The following is a 20,320-nucleotide window of genomic DNA, read 5'->3' as shown; positions in this document are numbered from 1 at the left end:
TTAGCAGAAGGGAAGGTCAGGGAAAACAAACTGTGCCCTTCATTGTTTACTGCAAATATGCTAATGGTTACACGAGCCTTTCATATAACAGGAAACAACTTTTGGGGTTCTGAGCCTGCAGGGAAACGTGCAGAAGGTTCAAATTTATATTCCCAAACCCAACAAGAGCACCTCTCTGTCGGAGGAGCTGCCCTCTGGGCCTGCAGCAATATTAACTTATATTTCAGTAACAAACATTTCACTTTTCATCATGAAACCCTGATCGGCCAACGGAGAGAAGCCTGCAGCTAAAACTGCAGCTCAGATGGAGGCGAGAGCGTTTAATCTGTGCCAACACGAAGCTCTCAGACACTTTCATTTATGCACATTTACAATATCTAATATCACAATTAATCTAATTAACAAAAGAACAAATTTCTGTTTCCTGCAGAGCAAACGATACGATGTCAACTCTGTGTGTGTGTGTGTGTGTGTGTGTGTGTGTGGAGGTGATGGAGAGTTCACGTTGTGAATGTCACATGGTCAAACAATTTTTTTCTTCATTTTCTATGTGAAGGGCGGCGGCCCTGCACACTCACAAACTGCTCACAGCTGCCACATGTGGCGACCAGATGTGGTGTAATTGTGCGTGTAGGTTGAGAGTGTGTGCGTCTGTGATGTGAAGACCACTGTTACAGGCAGGTGACACACATGTATGCAAATAAATAAATCCCTCTCTGTGCGCATACACACACACACACACACACACACACCTTAAAGCATTTAGCAGCCCTGGTTCATAAATCGACACTTTATGTGACAGGCATGAATAAAGCTGTCTCCCTCTGTCTTTTATCTCTTTATCCACCTCTCCATGCCCACTCTGTTTCACAACCCTCCCCATCCCTCCCTCTCTCTCTCTCTCCTTCCTTCCTTTTCCTTCTCGGGTCCTTAAAGTCAGAGTTTTCTCATCGCCGCCGCAGCACAACGAGGCACAAAGTCACAATCTGCACATTAATTCTGTTACCGATAAGTTAGCAGGATGTGCTGGATAAACGATCAGGTTTTATGTCACAACCTTGACGAGGAATACTCGGAGCGCTGCGCAGCATTGCCGCTGCTCTGCGGTAACTTCACTACCAAACACAGATCAGAGTACGTGACGACTAACACAAAACATAGGGAGCTTCAATTAAATTAGCACACACCAGCTGACACAGAGGCCGCCTCCGTCGCATGCTGGTCTCCTCACACAAAGACTCTCAGTCTGCAAACGATCTCTTTAGAAAGGTTTACAGGGTGTGATGATGGCAGCAATATTAGGGCTGAACAAAAGATGTTTTGCACGCCAAAGCCAGGGTTAGAAAATGCTGTTTTAACTCGTTCACACAAACGATGCAGTTTGGCCTCTTCTGTTCGCCTACATCTCTGCTCTGATGGTATCCACGCAAACCACATGTGCACATGACTGCTCGATCACAAATCCTCCTGGTTATTAGGGGTGGGGAAAAAATCGATACTGTGTAGCATGGTGATATTTTGTTTGCTAATAATGTATGGATACAGGGACAGCAGAAATGGATATTTTGTTACAAAAAGGTTTTTGTGCTCTGACTTCAGAGCATGTTGATCCTTTTTCTGAGCAAGAATCCTGACATTCCTTCACTGTCCAAATGTGTTTAACTTGTTTTTTTGGCAGCAATAAACATGACAGTTTACTTATTTTAATTTAAGACATGTTTTATTTTAATGAAGTTTAAAACTTTTTTATTTAATGTAAAATTATATTTTGTTTTAATTTCCTTTCAAATTCTTCAGTTGCTGAAGGGGCTGCATAGTTTTCATAAACTGCATAGTTCAGAATAGCTATAATTGTACCAGATGGTTGATTCAGTTAAGTTGGACTAGACTGTAATACAAACCGTTCAGTTTGTCAACAATCAAACTGAAATGAGAGAAAGACTGAGTGTGAGACTTTGATATTAGAGAAAATGATGATTGATAAAGTTTACCTTTATGTACAGAATCTGAATATCGCAAAATATTTTAAAAATTTGTGATAATATCGTATCGTGGGATGTGTGGTGATTCCCACCTCTACTGGTTATGAAGTCCAAACCCAAAAAACAGAGAAACAAACAAACAATCATCATAAAAAACACAGATTTGAACTCTTTCACTGCTTAATCTGCAGCTGGTCTCCAAATGAAACTGAAAATGTTTTTTGTGTTATTGTTACATAATTTCTTCTTGCAGACAAATTATTGTAATTATTACAACATGGTACCAAAGGTAGAATAATGACATTCTAATAGTTTTAAGCGAGATATGATTTTCCTCCAGTTATTAATTTTTCTCTTTTTTGGTCATTAAAAATAATATGATTCGTTACCACATATGGATCTTTTTTCACCAAATTCAGGCTTAAATAATCTCTGCCAAACATCAGATTAATAACTTTTCATATTTGTTATTCAACCCAAACAGGAAGCCGTCCTCGGGGGATGTTCCAGGCTCTCAGGAACCCCCAAAGACTGTAAGGATGTCCCCGTTGGTCTGCACCGTGCGACAGGGTGAAAAATGTATATTTTTATTTTCATCATCTCTCTCCCTCTCTGTTTGTGACACGCTGTGCCTCATAAATATGGGGGCTAAGTCGTTACTCTGAGCACCTCTGCAGCGTGGTTTTCACTGTGTGGCCAGAAACAAAGACTAAACACAACATAAGTGAAATAATGATCTGAGCACTGATGAATTAGGGATGTGAAGTGAAACAGCAGTTGCATTAGTCTCTGTGATTGTTAATATACACACAAAAAGATTTTTAAATAAAACATGTATAGTGTGTATAAAAGCACATGTAACTCAACAGCAGCTGGACTTTGTTTCGGCCTCGTGTTCTGGCAGATAAATTAGGTTTCATCTTTCCGCGTGTCCCACTTCATCGCTCTTTCTCGTCATTGTTTATTCCACTTTGTTTACATCTGTTTATATTCTATCATTGCACCACTTTCCCTTTCACTTCTCTCCCTCTGTTTAGTCTCTGTTACACACTCTCTCCCTGCCCTCTGCCACATATCCGTAATGATGCGGTGCTGCCATGGCGACTACACAATCACCAGGGAGACAGATGAATTAGCTCCCAGCACAGACGCACATGTGGAACATGCAAAAAACACCCAGCAGCAAACACACACACACGTGCAAGTACACAGATTTCCACTTCTTTCTTCTTCTGCTCGCTCGCTGATTCGACAACTGCACATTTATGTTTCCCTCGTTACAGACGACTCGTTTACTGAAGACGTACTCTGACCTTAACCGCCGCCGTAACCGAAGACTGCCTCATCCCAAAAATTTACGTTTATGGGAACTTGATGTTGAACGCTGGATCCCCAGTGTGCGACTCAATAAACACATTTATGTTCACACACACACACACACACACACTAACCTGGCGAGGAACGGCAGCTATTAGGTTATGTAACCTTTTGACAGTCCCCAGCTGGCTCGTAACTGAGCCCGAAGTGCTGAATCACTTTCTGGCCACATATTACACACACATGAACTCTATGAACACACACACACACACACACGCACATAAACTTTCATTGAGGAGAGAAGAATGATAATAATAAGACGGCCACAGGGAGGCTGTGCTGTGCATGAATGTGTAACGAGTGAGTGAAACAATGCAAAAATATGCAGGTCTGTTTTAGGTGGGGCCGAGTCAAAAAGAAGGAATGTTCACATGAACTGAAAATATTTTAAATTGAGTGAAAAACTGAAGCTAATCTCAGCCCTCAGACTGGAGAACAGGCAGCTTTCAAGCTACACACGGTGCAGTTTGCTGCAACAGCCTGAAAAAAGGCGGGAAGTTGCAGCTGCCTGGAGTCAGAAAGCTGTCGGATACAATGTAGCAAAAAATGTATTTAATTGTTAAAGTTCACATTAACACACTAACACCCAGTCTTGTAAAACAGCATCCAGATGGATTTACTGTGTATAATACTGTATTCACATTATTTATTCATTCACTGTAGTTGAGCTTAATAGGAATAAACGGTGTGTTGTATTTACTGTATTTAACCCAGACTGCAATCCTTCCCCGACCTTAACTAAAGTGCTTCTGTTGTTAAAGCGTAACCACAGAGGGGACTTGCAGTGCCTGGACTCTGCTCCCACCATGCACCACGTCCACCTTCCTGTGACTTCTGCGTACTTACTCGCAGCGAATGGAAACTATGATGCTCGCGAGTTAAACTCAGACGGCAATTATGTGCCTGAAAACTCAGCGAGTGGTTGAGTCGATGCATGAACAGAGTTTGTAGGAGACAAAGAAGAAGAAGTGCATTTTGTAGTAACTCTATTACAAAAGGGAAGAGAAACTGGACCAGAATCTTTGAGGACTGGAGCCAACATGTGATTAATGCAGGAAACATAAAACCTTTCATTAGAGTTTGTAATCTGCTCAGAGGATCGTGGTTTATGTTCAGAATTGTCTTTTTTGTGCTGGTTTACGTTCTGTTGTTTGAACAGCTTGCTGTTAAATTTCCTGACCTGAAACTGAAGACGAATGTTAACTTGTTTCAGATTGACCTGTATGATGTTAACTGTGGATGAATGAAAAGCTTGTAGTGCGTCTGTACTTGTTGCACTTACAGGCCGCCTGTAGCCCGCGAGCCACGCTTTGAGAACCCTGAAACAGCAGGAACAAAACAGCTGATCGTTGGTGCGTTTCAGGCTGAAGCAGAAGGATAAGTGATGAGCTTCACTGCTGACTGAACGTTTGCATTGACTTAATGACACAGACTGTATATAAAAGACAGAAGTAGTGATGTCTAGTCTTCAATAAAGCATGCCATGCTTTATTGTCGGTTACAAAGTTGTATCAGTAAAACTTCAAACTAGCAACTGAACCAAAAACTCATGAAGGAATTGTTTACTGAGGTCACAGATTTATAACTGGAAGGCAAAAGAAGCGCCCCCTGCTGGTCATTATTATAACTGGGCTGATCATGTAACTCTGCCCTCTGCTGCCCAATGAAAAGCAGGTTTAACCCTTTAAGACCTACCATAGAACCAAGTCCGCCAGAGCTTATATTATATTTTTACATGCTGTGGAGCCATTTTTGGGAGCATTTCAAGTTGATATACATCAATACAACCATTACAGCCTAAATTTTAATAATATGTCTGCATTAAGTGCATAGTAATTACATAAATTGCAAAAAAGTGCAATAAACTACAAAAAATTGAAAATCGTTTTTGTTTTTTTAACATATATTTCTAGTTAGAGAAATTTAAGAGGCTTATCCCTCAAAACTGTAAATACAAAAAAGTTGCACAAAATAGTTTCCCACCACAGGAAATTTATTTCATAGTTTCATAGTTTTATTTTTGAAATACACCAATTTTTATATACTGCAGGAAAAACGAAAATAAATATTATAGTGCAAATTTACAAAAAAGCAGCATATGCATCAAAATAAACTATTTCCAGCAGTGCAATATGAGTCCTAAGCATCCCAGAAACCACACAGAAAGTCATAAAGTCAAACACAACTTTTAAAAACACCAGTATAGGCTCATGAGGCCCTGATAGTAAAAAAAACCTACATTTCCGCGAAAATGACGTCACTTCCGGTTTCGGGCAGGTCATGGCGGACATGCAAAAGTTCGCGCTGACGTCTATTCCAACATAGGAAGTGTTACGAACAGCTGATCGGATCGGCAAAGCGTGTTTCTGGAATATTATGTTTTTGTTCCTGCAAGTGCTTTTTATGCAGTTTTTGCAAAGCTATATGTGGAAGGAAACTGTGACCGAGGACAAGCTGATGGCAGAAGATGTAAGTACAACTCCTCCAGTTTCATATGCAAAAAAAATTACTGCGCTAGCTCACGTGGTTGCAGAGCTACCGGGATTTAAAAATAGTTATGCAAAACAGAACGTGCCCGCTCCGACCGGCTTTAAAGGGTTAAGGTAATTCTATATTAGGCTGTGTCCATTTTTGGTTTACAGTCTGTGATAAAAACTTTTTTAATATGATTTATTATTTAAAAACACACAAACCTGCTGTGATTCTATTTGTATTTGTTACGAAGCTCTTTGCTGAGGTCTTGTTTTGGAAAAATGATTCTGACCACGTCGATTCGATTTTATGTGCTGCGCTGAAAAAGCCTCCACAGAGCGAGGCGTATTTGTTACATGTGCAGACCCGCAGCCTAAACACACACATTATAGTATCTTTTTCTCGTCTGCGGTTTAAAACGGAGGAGTGTTCGCTACGTCAGAGGGCGGTGCACGAGGAAAGCTCGTGTGTGTGGTTATTTGTGCCCGTCTGCACATTACACGCATTTATAGTCCGACCCTCCCAGAAACACTCAGCAGTTTTGTCTGGAGCAGAAAAGCAGATGCTGTGAAACTGCTCTGCAGCTACGAAAACAATGAAATAAAACGCTAACGTGGGAGGGGCGGCAGGTGCTAAACAAACTGCTCCGATGCACGTTCATTAAAAAACAAAAACAAATATTATTGTCCTTCTTTTAACTTGAACCGGATAACGTAGGCGACCTCGTTAGGCTCATTAAGACCTCCAAAGAGCTCATTTATAAAGCGCTTAAACAACATTTAAAGCTCGCACATACCCTGATGTTTGCTGTTCTTCATAAAGGATACAGTCCCGACCAACTGGAACTCAGAGTAGTTGTCACACTTCCAACTGCTGAACCAATGGCAGCGTGAGTCCTTCATGTAGGTAAACATCCCTAAAAAAAATGAAAGTACTACATTTAGATTGAACATTTATTTAATTCGATACATTTGATTGGTAGAAAAAGGATACAGGAAGTGATGGAGGCAAAAAAAAGAAAGAGGAAAGGTCATTTTTACGACAAACAGAGGGTCTGAAGAAGAAAAGACAGAAGAAAAAAGACACGTGGTACATGTAGTTGTGAGTCCCTGTTAAATTAAAAAGTGTCCACATAAAGTTTTCAACTCAGGACTTTCAATCAACTGTTCAAACTTGGGGAAAAAGGGATTTAGGTTGAGTTGAATTAGAAAGTAGCAGTAAAACTGCACTGAAATCAAAAGCACTGCTGTCACTCTGAACACAAGCGGAGAAACCAAACAGCGCGGTTTGGGAAAGTATCGACTGGACTGCAAGTTGAAATGCGATGCTGAATGAGTGCCTGGTTCATCACTGAGCTATATCAGAGTTAGAGGTTGGTTCGCATCTACTCCTCATGTGCAATTTTTAAATGCACATTTGGAATTTGTGAGAAGGGGGATCAGAGGGTGTGCACCACCTCCAAGGGAATTGTGTGTGTTAGTCCCTGTAGGGAAATTACTCCTCTGCATTTAACCCATTCACCCAGTGAAGCAGTGGGCAGCCACCAATGCAGCGCCCGGGGAGCAGTGTGTAGGGACGGTACCTTGCTAAGGGGTACCTCAGGGTAGCCGTTCAGTGGAGTCGAACCCCCGGCCTTCCGATCATGGGGCCACCACTCTACCTACTGAGCTATCCCTGCCCCTGCGGTGTGTACAAAGGGCAGGGACTTAATCAACGCGAGCTTCTGACCCGCGCTTACTGGGAATTCCTCGTTCATGGGAAATAATTGCAATCCCCAATCCCTATCACGAGTGGGGTTCAACGGGCTACCCACGCCTCTCGGCGAAGGGTAGACACACGCTGATCCACTCAGTGTGGCGCGCGTGCAGCCCCGGACATCTAAGGGCATCACAGACCTGTTATTGCTCAATCTCGTGTGGCTGAACGCCACTTGTCCCTCTAAGAAGTTGGACTCGGACCGCACGGGGTCGAGTAACTAGTTAGCATGTCGGAGTCTCGTTCGTTATCGGAATTAACCAGACAAATCGCTCCACCAACTAAGAACGGCCATGCACCGTTCTTAGTGGTTCTCAAAGTTCTCAAAGGGTGAGCGCCTCTGCAGTTCAGCAAGGAAAGGACACTGTCCCCAACTTCCATTCAATGTTGTAGAGGTGTGTCAACCAGGACAGTCCAATGGCAGTCCATCACCCCCCCTCACCTCCAGTTTCCTCTCAGATATTCCACAATCAGCTGTAAGCTGTATTATTGCAAAGTGTGCATGATGTCAAAAGTCACCAATGCTCTGCTGACTTGTCCCTGAACCTGTCCAAACCTCCTCCAGCACTAACATCAGAATACAAACTGTGTACTGGGAGCTTCGTGGCTCTGTGTGGTCGAGCAGCTGCTGCAGGTGTAATGTGTAGGTGTGCACATAGCACACGCTTCTTTAGCCTCCACCTGAAAAGCTTTGCTGTTTCACTGCTGATCTGCTGGATGTCAGTCACATCACCTCTTTTCTGATTAGAGTTTCTCTGCAACTGCAGCACCCTGCTGACGTCCTAAGCATATTAAATATTTAATTAAAATAAATAAATCATTAAAACACACAAGTTGTTGAGACTCGAGCGCTGCTGAAAGTCTTCCAGCTGTGACTGAAAGAAACAGCAGCCGTCTGTTCAGAGTGGAGACTCACATCTGGACCACTCACATCTCTGAACACACAAAATGGAAAAGACCTCATGTATAAAAGAGCCTGTGTGTGTGTGTGTGTGTGTGTGTGTGTGTGTGTGTGTGTGCGTGTGCGTACACCTGTCTGTGTGCAGCTGTGTGTGTGTGTGTGTGCAGAGGTGGGGATTTCCCGGTGCTGCTAATGAGGGGAACACAGCTTTCATTGAGTGTGTTGCTTTGGGCCGACGTCCCTCTGGCACCGACAAACACAGACGACCGCGGAAAGATGGAGCGACGATGGAAAGAACAACTTGACCAGAGCGGAGACGCAGAGAGCAGAAAACGCAGATGCACAAGCAGACGCTCGCTTGGTTTCCACTCGAGTATATTTTATGCAAATTCCAACATACTGAACTACAAATGCTGAACGGACGCGGCCGAAACTTGGAGAAAATGCTATATCAATATTGTAAAAAGGGGGTTTTGCCCAGACGTGACGTTTTGCAGTCAGGGGAAATGTTGGAGCGGCAGTGATGGAAACACACTTGTTGAATTGAAAAATGGAGGAAGAAAGGCTTGAGAAATTTTTTTCCTCACAATTCACAGAAATCCAGTTTGGACTGAGATCTAAATGATTTTTGTAAACCACCAACTCGCCACCATTTGTGAAATGTGCAACTCAGCACAGCGCAGCTGGAAGGCGGTGAATAAAATAACTGTTTGTGATAAATGCGTTCAATCGAGACTTCACATTAAAGGATTTTTACTGAGAGCAAAAGCAACAATGAAAGTATGGCGCTACGAAGCACTGTGTATGTGTTTAAAGGCTGATATAACCAGAGACGGGCAGTAACGCGTTACTGTAATCCGATTACTTTTTTCAGGTAACGAGTAAAGTAAGGGGTTACTATTGCAAAAACGGTAATTAGATTACCGTTACTCTCCCGTAGGAACGCTGCGTTACTGCGTTACTAAAACCGTGATTTTTTTGCGAGAATGTCTCATGACAGTGACGTAAGCGAGTGCGACGTTCGTGACAACAGCTGTGTGCAGATCAACAATGGATCATATATCGAGTGCAGAGAGTATGAGCGTGCAGCGTTTAAAGCGTGGAAGTACTGACCTTACTTTGAGTTTGATTCCATAAAAAGTGACAAAAACATTAGTGTCCGTTGTGCGTGGGAAGAAAACTTCTTTTTACAGAGAAAAAAAAACCCTAAACTTCCAAACAAGCACCGAGTAGCTACGACGTAATGGGAAACTCACAGAGAAACTCGCGGATTCTTCCACTGACCGCTGCACACCTGCACCAGGGTAACCCTCCGCCTACCCTACTCCTGCTTTACAGGTGAAAATAGAGCAACAGGACCGCTAGTCTTTGACTTTATTTATTTTCTGCTGTGTTTTACTTGCATCTATTTGAAAGACTGAGTGTAAACACACAAAATATTTTATTTTATGTGCTGGAATGTGCAGAAAATAGGTTTAAATGTTAAACTAATTTCTTCCAGTCAGAGAATGTTGCAGATAATTAAATGTTTGCTTGATGCATAAAGTTAAAAGATTAAAACTAATAAAACAAGTTTTAAAAAGAGACTTTTCCATTTGATTACATTTTGTATGATGATTATGCAGAAAAAGTAGAATTGGGCTGAAAGATCTATCACTTTATCACCTATTCAGGTTGTAAATCGTGTTTTTAAAAAGTAACTAAGTAATTAATTACTTTTGAAAATAGGTAATCAGTAAAGTAACTGGATTACTTTTTTGGGGAAGTAATCAGTAATTAATTACTGATTACTTTTTTCAAGTAACTTGACCAACAATAGATATAACCCATGCATCTGTGCGCTGCTGTTCTCCAAGAACTATGAATAACACATGGCTGCACTCTGCTGTGCCACATGAGCTTTAATTACCACGAACAGACACTGCAGTTTGTCCTGAGTGAATCCCACACGCACGTGTAGTAATCCACCACTGAAAATAGTCCCCAAAATGTGCCGTTTCCTCAACTTTGTTTCACGTTTGCTTAAAACTAGACTTTCCAGCTGTTTTAGGAAACTGTTGAATCCTTTCCAAAGGGAAATATTTGAGCCCTTTACTTAAGATTTATTTATCCACATTACCAGCGGGCATGGAAGTGAGTCTTTCGCTGCGTTTCCACCAAAGGTCCACGTAATCTTAGTTAATGTGTGGAAAGTTGCCAAGGAACTACAGGTTCCTTCAGCTGTTGGTGACACAGACCCTTATAAAGGAAAGGCAGAGCAGCCAGCAAGTTCAACTCAATTCAGTTTTATGTATCTGGGGCCAAAACACAACAGCAGGTCAAAACCCGTCAATACCACTGAGAAATAAACTCTATTCAATTCAATTTTATTTACACAGCGCCAAATCACAACAACAGTCACCTCAAGGCGCTTTATATTGTAAGGTAGACCCTACAATAATACATACAGAGAAAAACCCAACAATCTGACAATATGAGCCCCTATGAGCAGCACTTTGGCGACAGTGGGAAGGAAAAACTCCCTTTTAACAGGAAGAAACCTCCAGCAGAACCAGGCTCAGGGAGGGGCGGGGCCATCTGCTGTGATTGGTTGGGATAAATGACATGCTGTGGACGAGAGCCAGAGATTAATGGCCTTTTTATGAGTATAAAAGGAGGAGCAATGAATGACCAATTTAGAAGAATGTGAAGGTAGATGCTAAACGTGTGGAACGATGGGGAAGAAGCGGCCTTGAGGAGGTTGTTTGTTGCGGTTGCTGACGTTGGTTTGACCACGTAAGACACTAAAGATATTAAGTGTGAAGAAGTCTACGCTGACAGTTAACGACTATAAGCTATTACACAAAAACAATAATCAGTGTCGGAAAAGGAAGTGCAGGGATTGTTTTAAGCACAGCAGACAGTCACACCCGTCTCCCCTCTGCCGCAATTTTACAAACTGGACACCTTCAGCCAGCTTTAACAGGCATTACAGGCCTTAGAAGTACTCATCCTTCTCCAGAATCAGTGTTAAACTATAAGGTGAAAGTGATACCTGCAACATCAGTCAAGAGTATTGGAAAAATACTCATATTCCTATCATTAGAGATAATAATGGAGTGAACCCTCTTGTGTCCAGGATCTCTCTCCGTCCAGTCAACGCCTGCCTGAGGCCTTTCCTTCTCATTTGACTGTATTTTCCGTTTTATTGCCTTTTTTGTGGCGAGTTCTTTCTTTTACTGAAAGAAAAGTAAAGTTTCCACAGTTTCTCCAGCTGTTCCATTGTCCAGCATTCTTGCTACTGGGGAAAAGTTGCCAATAGCTACTGGGAAAAAAACAAGTTCTAGCTGAGAGGCTGAACACAGAGCCAGTCAAAACTTGGGACACGCATGAAAAGCAAGGCTTACGCTGAACCATCTAAATAATAATGGTGTCTTTATTCTAAAGCTGTCACATCGAGCAACTTTACTGATGTGTGATAGTTTTACCGGTCGTTGTAGAGCCTAACGCCACTGTAATGAGGAGTGACTTAGCCATGCCTGGCTTTAGATTTGGAATAAATCGTGTAAACAGAGGCAATGGCAAACAGAGATAGTTACAGTCAGGCAGCCAGAACAGACAAAAAGGAAACGAGAAACAAGAGAAGACGACCATCATAATAAGAACTCTTCCAGACTGAAATGACGGTTAATTATATCGTTGCCAAAACCAACACGGGCCACTTTTCTCAGCCATCTGACACTTATTCCCGCTGCAGTTTCACTGACCCGAAAACTCACAAAGCACCTCCACCGAGGCCTCCGTCTAATAAAAATGTACTTTCCGTTTTATCCAATAAAAATACGATTTTTTTCCGCTCGACTTCAATAATAAAATCCAGCTTCACTTTCCACCGACTTGGTATCAAACGGGATTTACCTTCCAGATTCTCTTATCTGTTATTCTCAGCTGCTCCCTCGAGACCTATTCAAAGAAAAGCTTTTCCATTTTCATGATGAAGGCTGGATTGTGGACACTCGCAGCTCAGCAGCTCATATTTCAGTGTGAATGACCTCCAATCTGAAACCCCGACTCACCGTAGTCTGTGTGGAAGATTTGTCGGACGAGTAGCAGGAACCACTCTTTCGTCAAGCCGCCCATGTCCAGCCCCGCCTCCCCGACAAAAGTCACCCGCAGCTTCTTCTTTAGATCGCATCGCTTCCTCGTCAGCTATCGGCGACAAAGAGACGAAACAAACACACACATTTAGTCTCAGAGTGCATTGCAGAAACACTTGTTGCAGAAACCTTTGTGCCCCTTGGATGGGTAAGAGTTGCAGCGCCTGAAGCGTCTGATGTGGGGTTATCCTGGCTGACACGCCTTGGCAATATTGTGTCCAGCTGTTCTGCATCTGCTTTGTGGAACTGCTGTGCGATTGCTCTTATGGTGCCCTGTTTGAGATGCTTAAGACATCTGGGGTATCAGGTCCATTATTATGGGTTATTTGGCTCCTGTAGAGCACCAGGGGAAGTTGTGCATTGCTAACAATAAGTCAGCAAATGCTGCCCTTTGTTAGCGCTTCTTTTTTTAACAGAGATGGTAAGGAGCAGTACCGTCTCCAGGTTGGGAAAGAGCCCACGAATGTAGAGATCTTGTTGATTAGAGCACTTCGCTCTCGCTCTGCAGGCCTACTTGTTGTTCCTAGAGTATTTAAAAGTAGAATGGGAGGGAGAGCCTTCAGTTTTCAGGCCCCTCTTCTGTGGAACCAGCTTCCAGTTTGGATTCGGGAGACAGACACTATCTCTACTTTTAAGATTAGGCTTCAAACTTTCCTTTTTGCTAAAGCATATAGTTAGGGCTGGACCAGGTGACCCTGAATCCTCCCTTAGTTATGCTGCAATAGACGTAGGCTGCCGGGGGATTCCCATGATGCATTGAGTTTTTCCTTTCCAGTCACCTTTCTCACTCACTATGTGTTAACAGACCTCTCTGCATTGAATCATATCTGTTATTAATCTCTGTCTCTCTTCCACAGCATGTCTTTATCCTGTCTTCCTTCTCTCACCCCAACCAATCACAGCAGATGGCCCCGCCCCTCCCTGAGCCTGGTTCTGCTGGAGGTTTCTTCCTGTTAAAAGGGAGTTTTTCCTTCCCACTGTCGCCAAAGTGCTGCTCATAGGGGGTCATATGATTGTTGGGTTTTTCTCTGTATCTATGAAGCGCCTTGAGGCGACTTTTGTTGTGATTTGGCGCTATATAAATAAAACTGAATTGAATTGAATTGATGAGTGGGTTAAGAATGAAGCAGGAAATTGACAGACCAGTGGTTGCGGTGTCTGCTGGGATGTGGATGCTATTTGTTCTGGTAAAGAGAGATATGACAAAAGCAGCTGATTTACGGGTCCATCTACACTCCTACCCACATCTATGGTCATGATGAGGGAAGGAGTTATGAAAGGAATTATGAAAACTGCAAGCAAGAGCCTGCAGAGGCACTTTCAGCTCTGCCTCCCAGACTAGGTGAGGAGCTCAGTGGTTCAGGAGGTGCTGAGAATAGAACTGCTGCTCCTCCACATCAAATCAGATCAGCTGACCAGGTGCTTCTGGACGCCTCCTGTGGAGGTGTTGCAGTCACACCCAACATGGGAAAGATTCCAGTGCAGATATGATGGAGAGATTATGGTTCTCTTCTGGCTTGAGAACGCCACAAGAGCTTTAGGCACAGGTCTGCTCAGACTGCTGCTACAGACAGAAGCAGTAGAAAATAAGTAGATTCGGAAATATTTTCTGGGTAAAAAAAAAACTTGGGACATTGGTAAAAAATGGCATCCTCTGCTATAATTCCCCATAAACACTGTTACTTAAGTTGCTAAATGGTTTCTTCAAATGAAAGTATGAAAATGCTGTGATCACGTATTCCTCCGTGTCTGCAGACTGAATATCTTCACAGGGACGAACCAGCAATTAAAGACCAAAATGAAAGACATTTGGTGTGAACCTCACTGCAGGAAGAAAATAACATTTCACATAATTTAGACTTGGATTTTAGTGTTTATCTCAGATTTACGGTTACATTTCGGATTGATGGAGGTTGAGGGTGACACATGACTGCAAAACATTAAAGGCATACTTGCTGATCCTCATGGCAGGGTCTATATATTCACTGGCCAATATTCCCAGCATTCCCACATCACAAGTTTCCAATTTTCCCCCCCTTGCTTAAAACAACATTTTAAGAAATTCTTTGGTTGTTGTTTGGTTTTTGGTTGTTATCAAACTCTCAGATGTCCTAAAAATCCCAGTTTACACCCATGAGATTCTCCTCGGTTCCTTCTGTTTTCACGATCTTTGCTCAGTACTTCAGTGGAGACGGCACATTAACACATCTGTCATTAAATGACACTGAACCTGCACCAATCTGTGCTTGTGTATTTCTAAAGAACATATTGTTTTCTGATTGGCTTTCCGGTATCAACTAAAATTGCATTAGGACATTTAAAACACACTAAACGTAACTTCACAGTGTGTTATGGCTCAAAGTCACTTCAGATATCTGCATATAAATATGTGTAAAGATGGTGGACAAAGGATGAGTTTTTAGGGACATGAATGTTCCTGGTTTGTCTTAATTTTAATAACCAATCATGTCTGAGCAGGTACTGACCAGGTAAACTGATAACATGGACAGCAAAAACAGAATGCATTTACCAAAATTCAAATTCAAAAACACTGGGCATTGTCTAAAGAGGACAAAGGTTTTTATTAGCTTTTTCTAATTTATTAACGATCATAAACTATGATTGGCAGACACATCAGGAAGTCTCGGCTCAGACAGCTGCTAGTATTTGTGCCCTTAGTTTGTCAGCTGATGGGTTAACGGGCTCCCAGATTTGTTTTTAGAAATCAGAAATCAGACATAGTAATCAGTAATAGGTTTCCATGCAACTGCCATACATGTTATCAATTTGCCCCCTGAATTTGCCCCTAAAAGGAACTTTCTACTAAGATTACCAAAGCAGCCTTTATAAACCACCAAAAATAAACCACCAAAAATAAATCACCAAAAATAAACCACCAAAAATAAATCACCAAAAATAAATCACCAAAAATAAACCACCAAAAATAAATCACCAAAAATAAAGCATAAAGCACCAAAATCAGAGAAACTGAATTTAGAAATTCCAGTTCGCACTGGAATAAAAATAACTGATAAAAAACAGAAAGATATCATTGGGAATTTGCAGGAGATTTTTTTTTAATCTTTCTTTTTTAAAAATAAATAATCATCATGGCAGTTTTTCATGCATTAAAGATCAGACAACATTCACATTATTTCTAATTAATAAACGCCCCGATGACACCGGTCTACACTGCATGCTTTAACTTGCATATTTCAGCTTAAACATCTTGTAAAACGATTATACATCAAAAACTGAAATTTGTGAATGTACTAACCTCATCCAGTGAGTCGCTGAGAAGCTGTGCTCGTCGTACTTTAATGTTGAGAAACAGAAGGTTCATGTCCACTCTCTGCCTGCGAGAAACTTTACTGACCAGACTTTGCTGTGAAGCAAAAACACAAGCATTTGTTGCTCATATGCAGCTTCAGCAAACCTGCCTGCTCCGTGTTTCCTTATTACAACATTTTAAGTCTGGAATCAGGCTTTGTTAATGTGCGACTCACCCTGGCCTGACTGATCATCTGTTGCTCCGAGTCTTTCTGGATGATGGCTTTCTTTACCACCGTCGAGAGGATGAAGGGAAACTGACAGAAAGAAAACCTGAAAAAGAGGAAAAAATTAAGAATCATTAATAATTCTCAGGCAGAGTTTCTTAGTGTTTTTCTATCAGCAGTTTCATAAATATGTCTTTCTGTAACTGCATTCCTGACCAGCTTTCAAGTGTTTTCAAAATTCTATACTTTACCCTAATGAGCAGGCTCTGAAGTCTACACCCTCCAAGCCACATGAGCTCCACAAATCCCCCACCGCACCAGCCAGAGGCTGTAAGAGCCGGTCATTTCAACTGTAAACTCCAGATTTCTTTGTGAGACGTTAACGAGCCGTGACACAGCGTGAAATGAACTTCACGGCTTCTGCAAGTCTTTCCATAGTTCTGGATAAACTGCAGCTGTGGAAGCGTTATTTCATTCTGCTTATGAGGAGATACTCAATTTCACTTCCAGGAATCTTCAAAGGGATGTTAGACGACTTTCGGTCATGAGTAGCACTTACTCAGGGTAATGTACTGTAATGTGGAGGGGCAATTCTAATAGGAATTTGCAGGCGAGTCTAAATCAGTCATCACTGACTATTTCATCATCCCATCATTACTACTATACTGTACTATACTTTACTACACTACAAAGTAGTGCAGCATTTTATGCTTTCTATTTATTGCTGAAATCTGTTGAGTGTTTAGTTTACACAAAACTAAACTGATGAAGATTTGAATAATAAAAGTGAAGTGAATCAGAGTCATTCAGGTTTTGTATTATTGGTCAACTAATCTGAATCCAGATGACATTGATTTAGTCTCTTATATAGAGCAACCCAGGGTTATGACTACATTTGAATCACAAGTTAAAGTAGAATATGTTACCTTTTTGGTATTTTCAGGAACATATCTTTGTGGAAAAGTTGTGTATCCATGAGAAATGAGCGGCTCTAGCATAACCTGCTACTGCAATCAACCATAAACTTGTAACATAGCAACAACTCAACTAATCACATGCTGACTACCATATTCAGTGATCTACAAGAAAGAAAATAAATTGCATAATACATACAAAATTACAACAGGGTCTCGTTTGCGCCCGTTTGTCACCGAAGAGGTACGCCCCACCAAAATGAGAGATGTCAGCTATTTCATTACATGCAGTGGTGTAAATTTAATGTCAAAGTTTTATTAGTTTATTATGCTGCTTGAAAGGATGTAGAATTGCAGTAAAGATGCTTGATTTGAACAGAAATGCATCTATGCTAGCAAGAAATTATTCCTACAAATCTATATGGTAATACAACATATCTCAACCCATAACAACAAACAAAGAAAGAAATATTCAAAGTGTTCTGGTACCTAATATTCCTTCAGTTATGCCTTATCAGCCTATGCATGCATTTAAAGCCAGATGTGGTCAGAATGGCTGGCTTTGGTGTCGACTACAGTAAGCCTTGGTCCTTCAATTTCTTTGTTATTTAATACTTGAGTTGGAAGATACAAGCAGTCGTACTTTTTGGATTCGGTTTTAAAAGTTTGTTAGTTAAGATATTAGTTAAGAAGCCTGAATCTAATAATAAAATTGGTTCAAACTTATGTGTTTTATAATTATATTTACATCATTTAACATTCATAGAATTACAGCAAGATGGTGCCTTCTTATATGCCATTAGTTCCACTACATTATCAATTTATGGACTAAGAAAATGTTTGGGGGCTTGTCCGGGATTTTCACCAGGACAAGCCCTCTATCATACCCTTTCTATATGATAGTTTTATATATATATATATATATATATATATATATATATATATATATCTTAACCAAAAAGGTCATGTCCATCTAAAAGTTGATTATTGTTAAATTGCAAAATGACTCAAATGAAGTCCTGGAAGTAAAATGTATCCTATCGCCTTTGGTGCTCTAAAGAACGGTTCAAGTGAACACTAAATTTTGCGATTAATCAGCCCGTTCTCACTCCCGAGGCGTAACATGCCGACGTTTTGTCACGTCCCGCAGCGTTCCTGAGGAACGCGAAAGGAGACCTTCGGCGTTCTTGTGGTACACGGCGGGTTATGGCCGAAATCCAGTGCAATGACGCTCCTGCAGTAATAGACGTTCCAGCCCTGTATTCCAGCCCTAAACCTAACCTTATCCCTAGCCCTAACCATAACCTTTTTCCTGAGGTTAACCATGACTTTAATGATGTGAAATAGCGTGTTTCTAAGCAATTTGAAGAAAAAGAGCGAACATGTGTAGTTTGAGTCCATACGGTTCTCATTTTTCCGAGGTCGTCATTTAGGAACGTGGTGGGTAGCTGAAAACGTAATATGTTGACGATTTGTCACCTAGCGTAAAATGTTACGCTTTGGGAGTGAGAACGTGTTGGATTAAATTGAAAATCATGTTCAGGTAAATTTCTTGGCAGGTAATTTGTCCAGTATTGGCTGAAAGAAAACAAACCTAATTGCAAGATATGAGTTTTAGATTTACTAATGATTGCAAGCATCAGGATTTAGCATGATCGAACCAGATGGAAAATTCATACAGTTTAATGTATACAGAAAAAACACAACTGACCTATTTGAGTTGCCATAGTTCTGCCAGGTCCTATAATCCTCCATAAAATCTATGTGTTCAAGAGTAATGTTGTAAAAGTCAGTGAAGGACATGATTGGAGGGGAGGAGACACTGTTGGCTGCATCTGAGGACAGGGAAACAAGAATAATAGTCAAATGTGACAGAAATCATCTGCAGCAGACATCGAGATGTTATTAGTTTGTGGATGCAAGAGACTCACTGAAGAGGCTGAGCACTTTGGTTGCAGAGGGAATCCACCAGGCGCACTTGGACAGAGGAGGAAATTCATCTGGTTCTGCTGTAAACAGGCGAGTGGAGATGAACTGCAGGAGGCGCTCTACCAGTTGTCTGAAACGCCTTGCAGATAGTCTGACACACACACACACAGATACATGGAGTTAATACTGGTGGCTTGGCAGAGTCAAACTGCACCCTGAAATATACATGTGCACAAAAATAGATGCTTACACTTCAAGGAGGAAAAATAATAGCAGCTTTGGAGAAGTTTGGTTTTTGGATCTGAGCAGAACTAAACAGAACTTCTAATTTGAAGCAGCTTGCTAGTAAATCATTACCGCAAACAGCATGAATTCAAATGTTCCTCATTCAAGCCGAGAGGGAGACGAACAGAAGCTGGTTTACATTTGTGCTTTCAGGCTGTGTGTGATGTTTAAAGTCTTCTAGCTGGACAAAGTTTATATTTGGACAGTGAGGAACAAAATAAGATAAAGAAATTTATAAATTAATAAACATGCTTTTTTTTCTATTGGAGAGAAGTTTAATATTTCATAAGCCCCATAACTATTAATCTCTTACTGTTGATTACTGTGTTGACATTGTGAAAAATTTAGGACTGGATCTAAGACTTTTTTTACAGCTATTCTGAATAAAACTTTGGACTACAGCTTGTTGGGTTTTTGCAAGCAGATTCTCAAACATTAAAACAAATGTGTCCTTGTTAGCATCCACAAAAAGCTGAAATGAGATTTCCATTTCCTTGCTCGTATAAACTATTTGAGTCATATGTTGCCTGGCACCAGTTTTAGTCATGTAGTATGTCACTGACAGAGTCACCAAACGTGTTCTTAGCAAAAGAATATATAATGAAAGATGACCTGATAAAACTTTTCTAGGATGTTTTTCCATATTTTATATAATATATATAATATAATATATTTAACTATTTAACATCCGGCCAGTCACTAGCAGCCCACCTATGGTTAGGGTAGGGTGTGGCTTATGTTGACCCCCTTTTTAAATATAATATGATGCTTATTTGGAACAGTCACATAGAAAAAAGATGCAACAGCTGATGTATGACTCTTTATTTCAAATGTAACATCTTGCAGTTTCTAAAGTTTTGCTAGAAACATTTTGCCAAAACAAAACTCGTGGACAGATTATTGGTGACCTGGTGGATGTCAAGTAATTAAGCATACTCTTTTAAGTAGAAAAATTCTATTATACTTGAAAGTTAATCACAAATACACATTTGAACTTTTTTTTCCAGACGGGAAAGTGTTGGCACGCAGGTCGCACTGTGTGGGCTGATTAGAGTAGGAAAAGCAAAGCTGA

At 41.0% G+C, this 20,320-nt stretch overlaps 1 protein-coding gene across 1 annotated transcript in view; it reads right to left on the bottom strand.

Moving 5' to 3' along the window:
* hectd2 (HECT domain containing 2) overlaps positions 1 to 20,320 on the bottom strand; it is a 72,521-nt gene that overhangs the window by 30,285 nt on the left and 21,916 nt on the right. Inside the window, exons 9-14 of the mRNA XM_085182412.1 lie at positions 18,966 to 19,114; positions 18,746 to 18,869; positions 16,130 to 16,226; positions 15,901 to 16,008; positions 12,543 to 12,675; positions 6,659 to 6,747 (exon numbers count right to left, since the gene is read on the bottom strand). Of these exons, the coding sequence (XP_085038538.1) occupies positions 6,659 to 6,747; positions 12,543 to 12,675; positions 15,901 to 16,008; positions 16,130 to 16,226; positions 18,746 to 18,869; positions 18,966 to 19,114 (700 nt within the window). The remainder of the gene's footprint in view (positions 1 to 6,658; positions 6,748 to 12,542; positions 12,676 to 15,900; positions 16,009 to 16,129; positions 16,227 to 18,745; positions 18,870 to 18,965; positions 19,115 to 20,320) is intronic.

Source organism: Neolamprologus multifasciatus, chromosome 13 (assembly GCF_963576455.1).
Source record: "Neolamprologus multifasciatus chromosome 13, fNeoMul1.2, whole genome shotgun sequence".
Classification (NCBI taxonomy): Eukaryota; Metazoa; Chordata; class Actinopteri; order Cichliformes; family Cichlidae; genus Neolamprologus; species Neolamprologus multifasciatus.
Note: the sequence above shows the minus strand (reverse complement) of the source record. Positions and strands in the feature narration are given on the sequence as shown.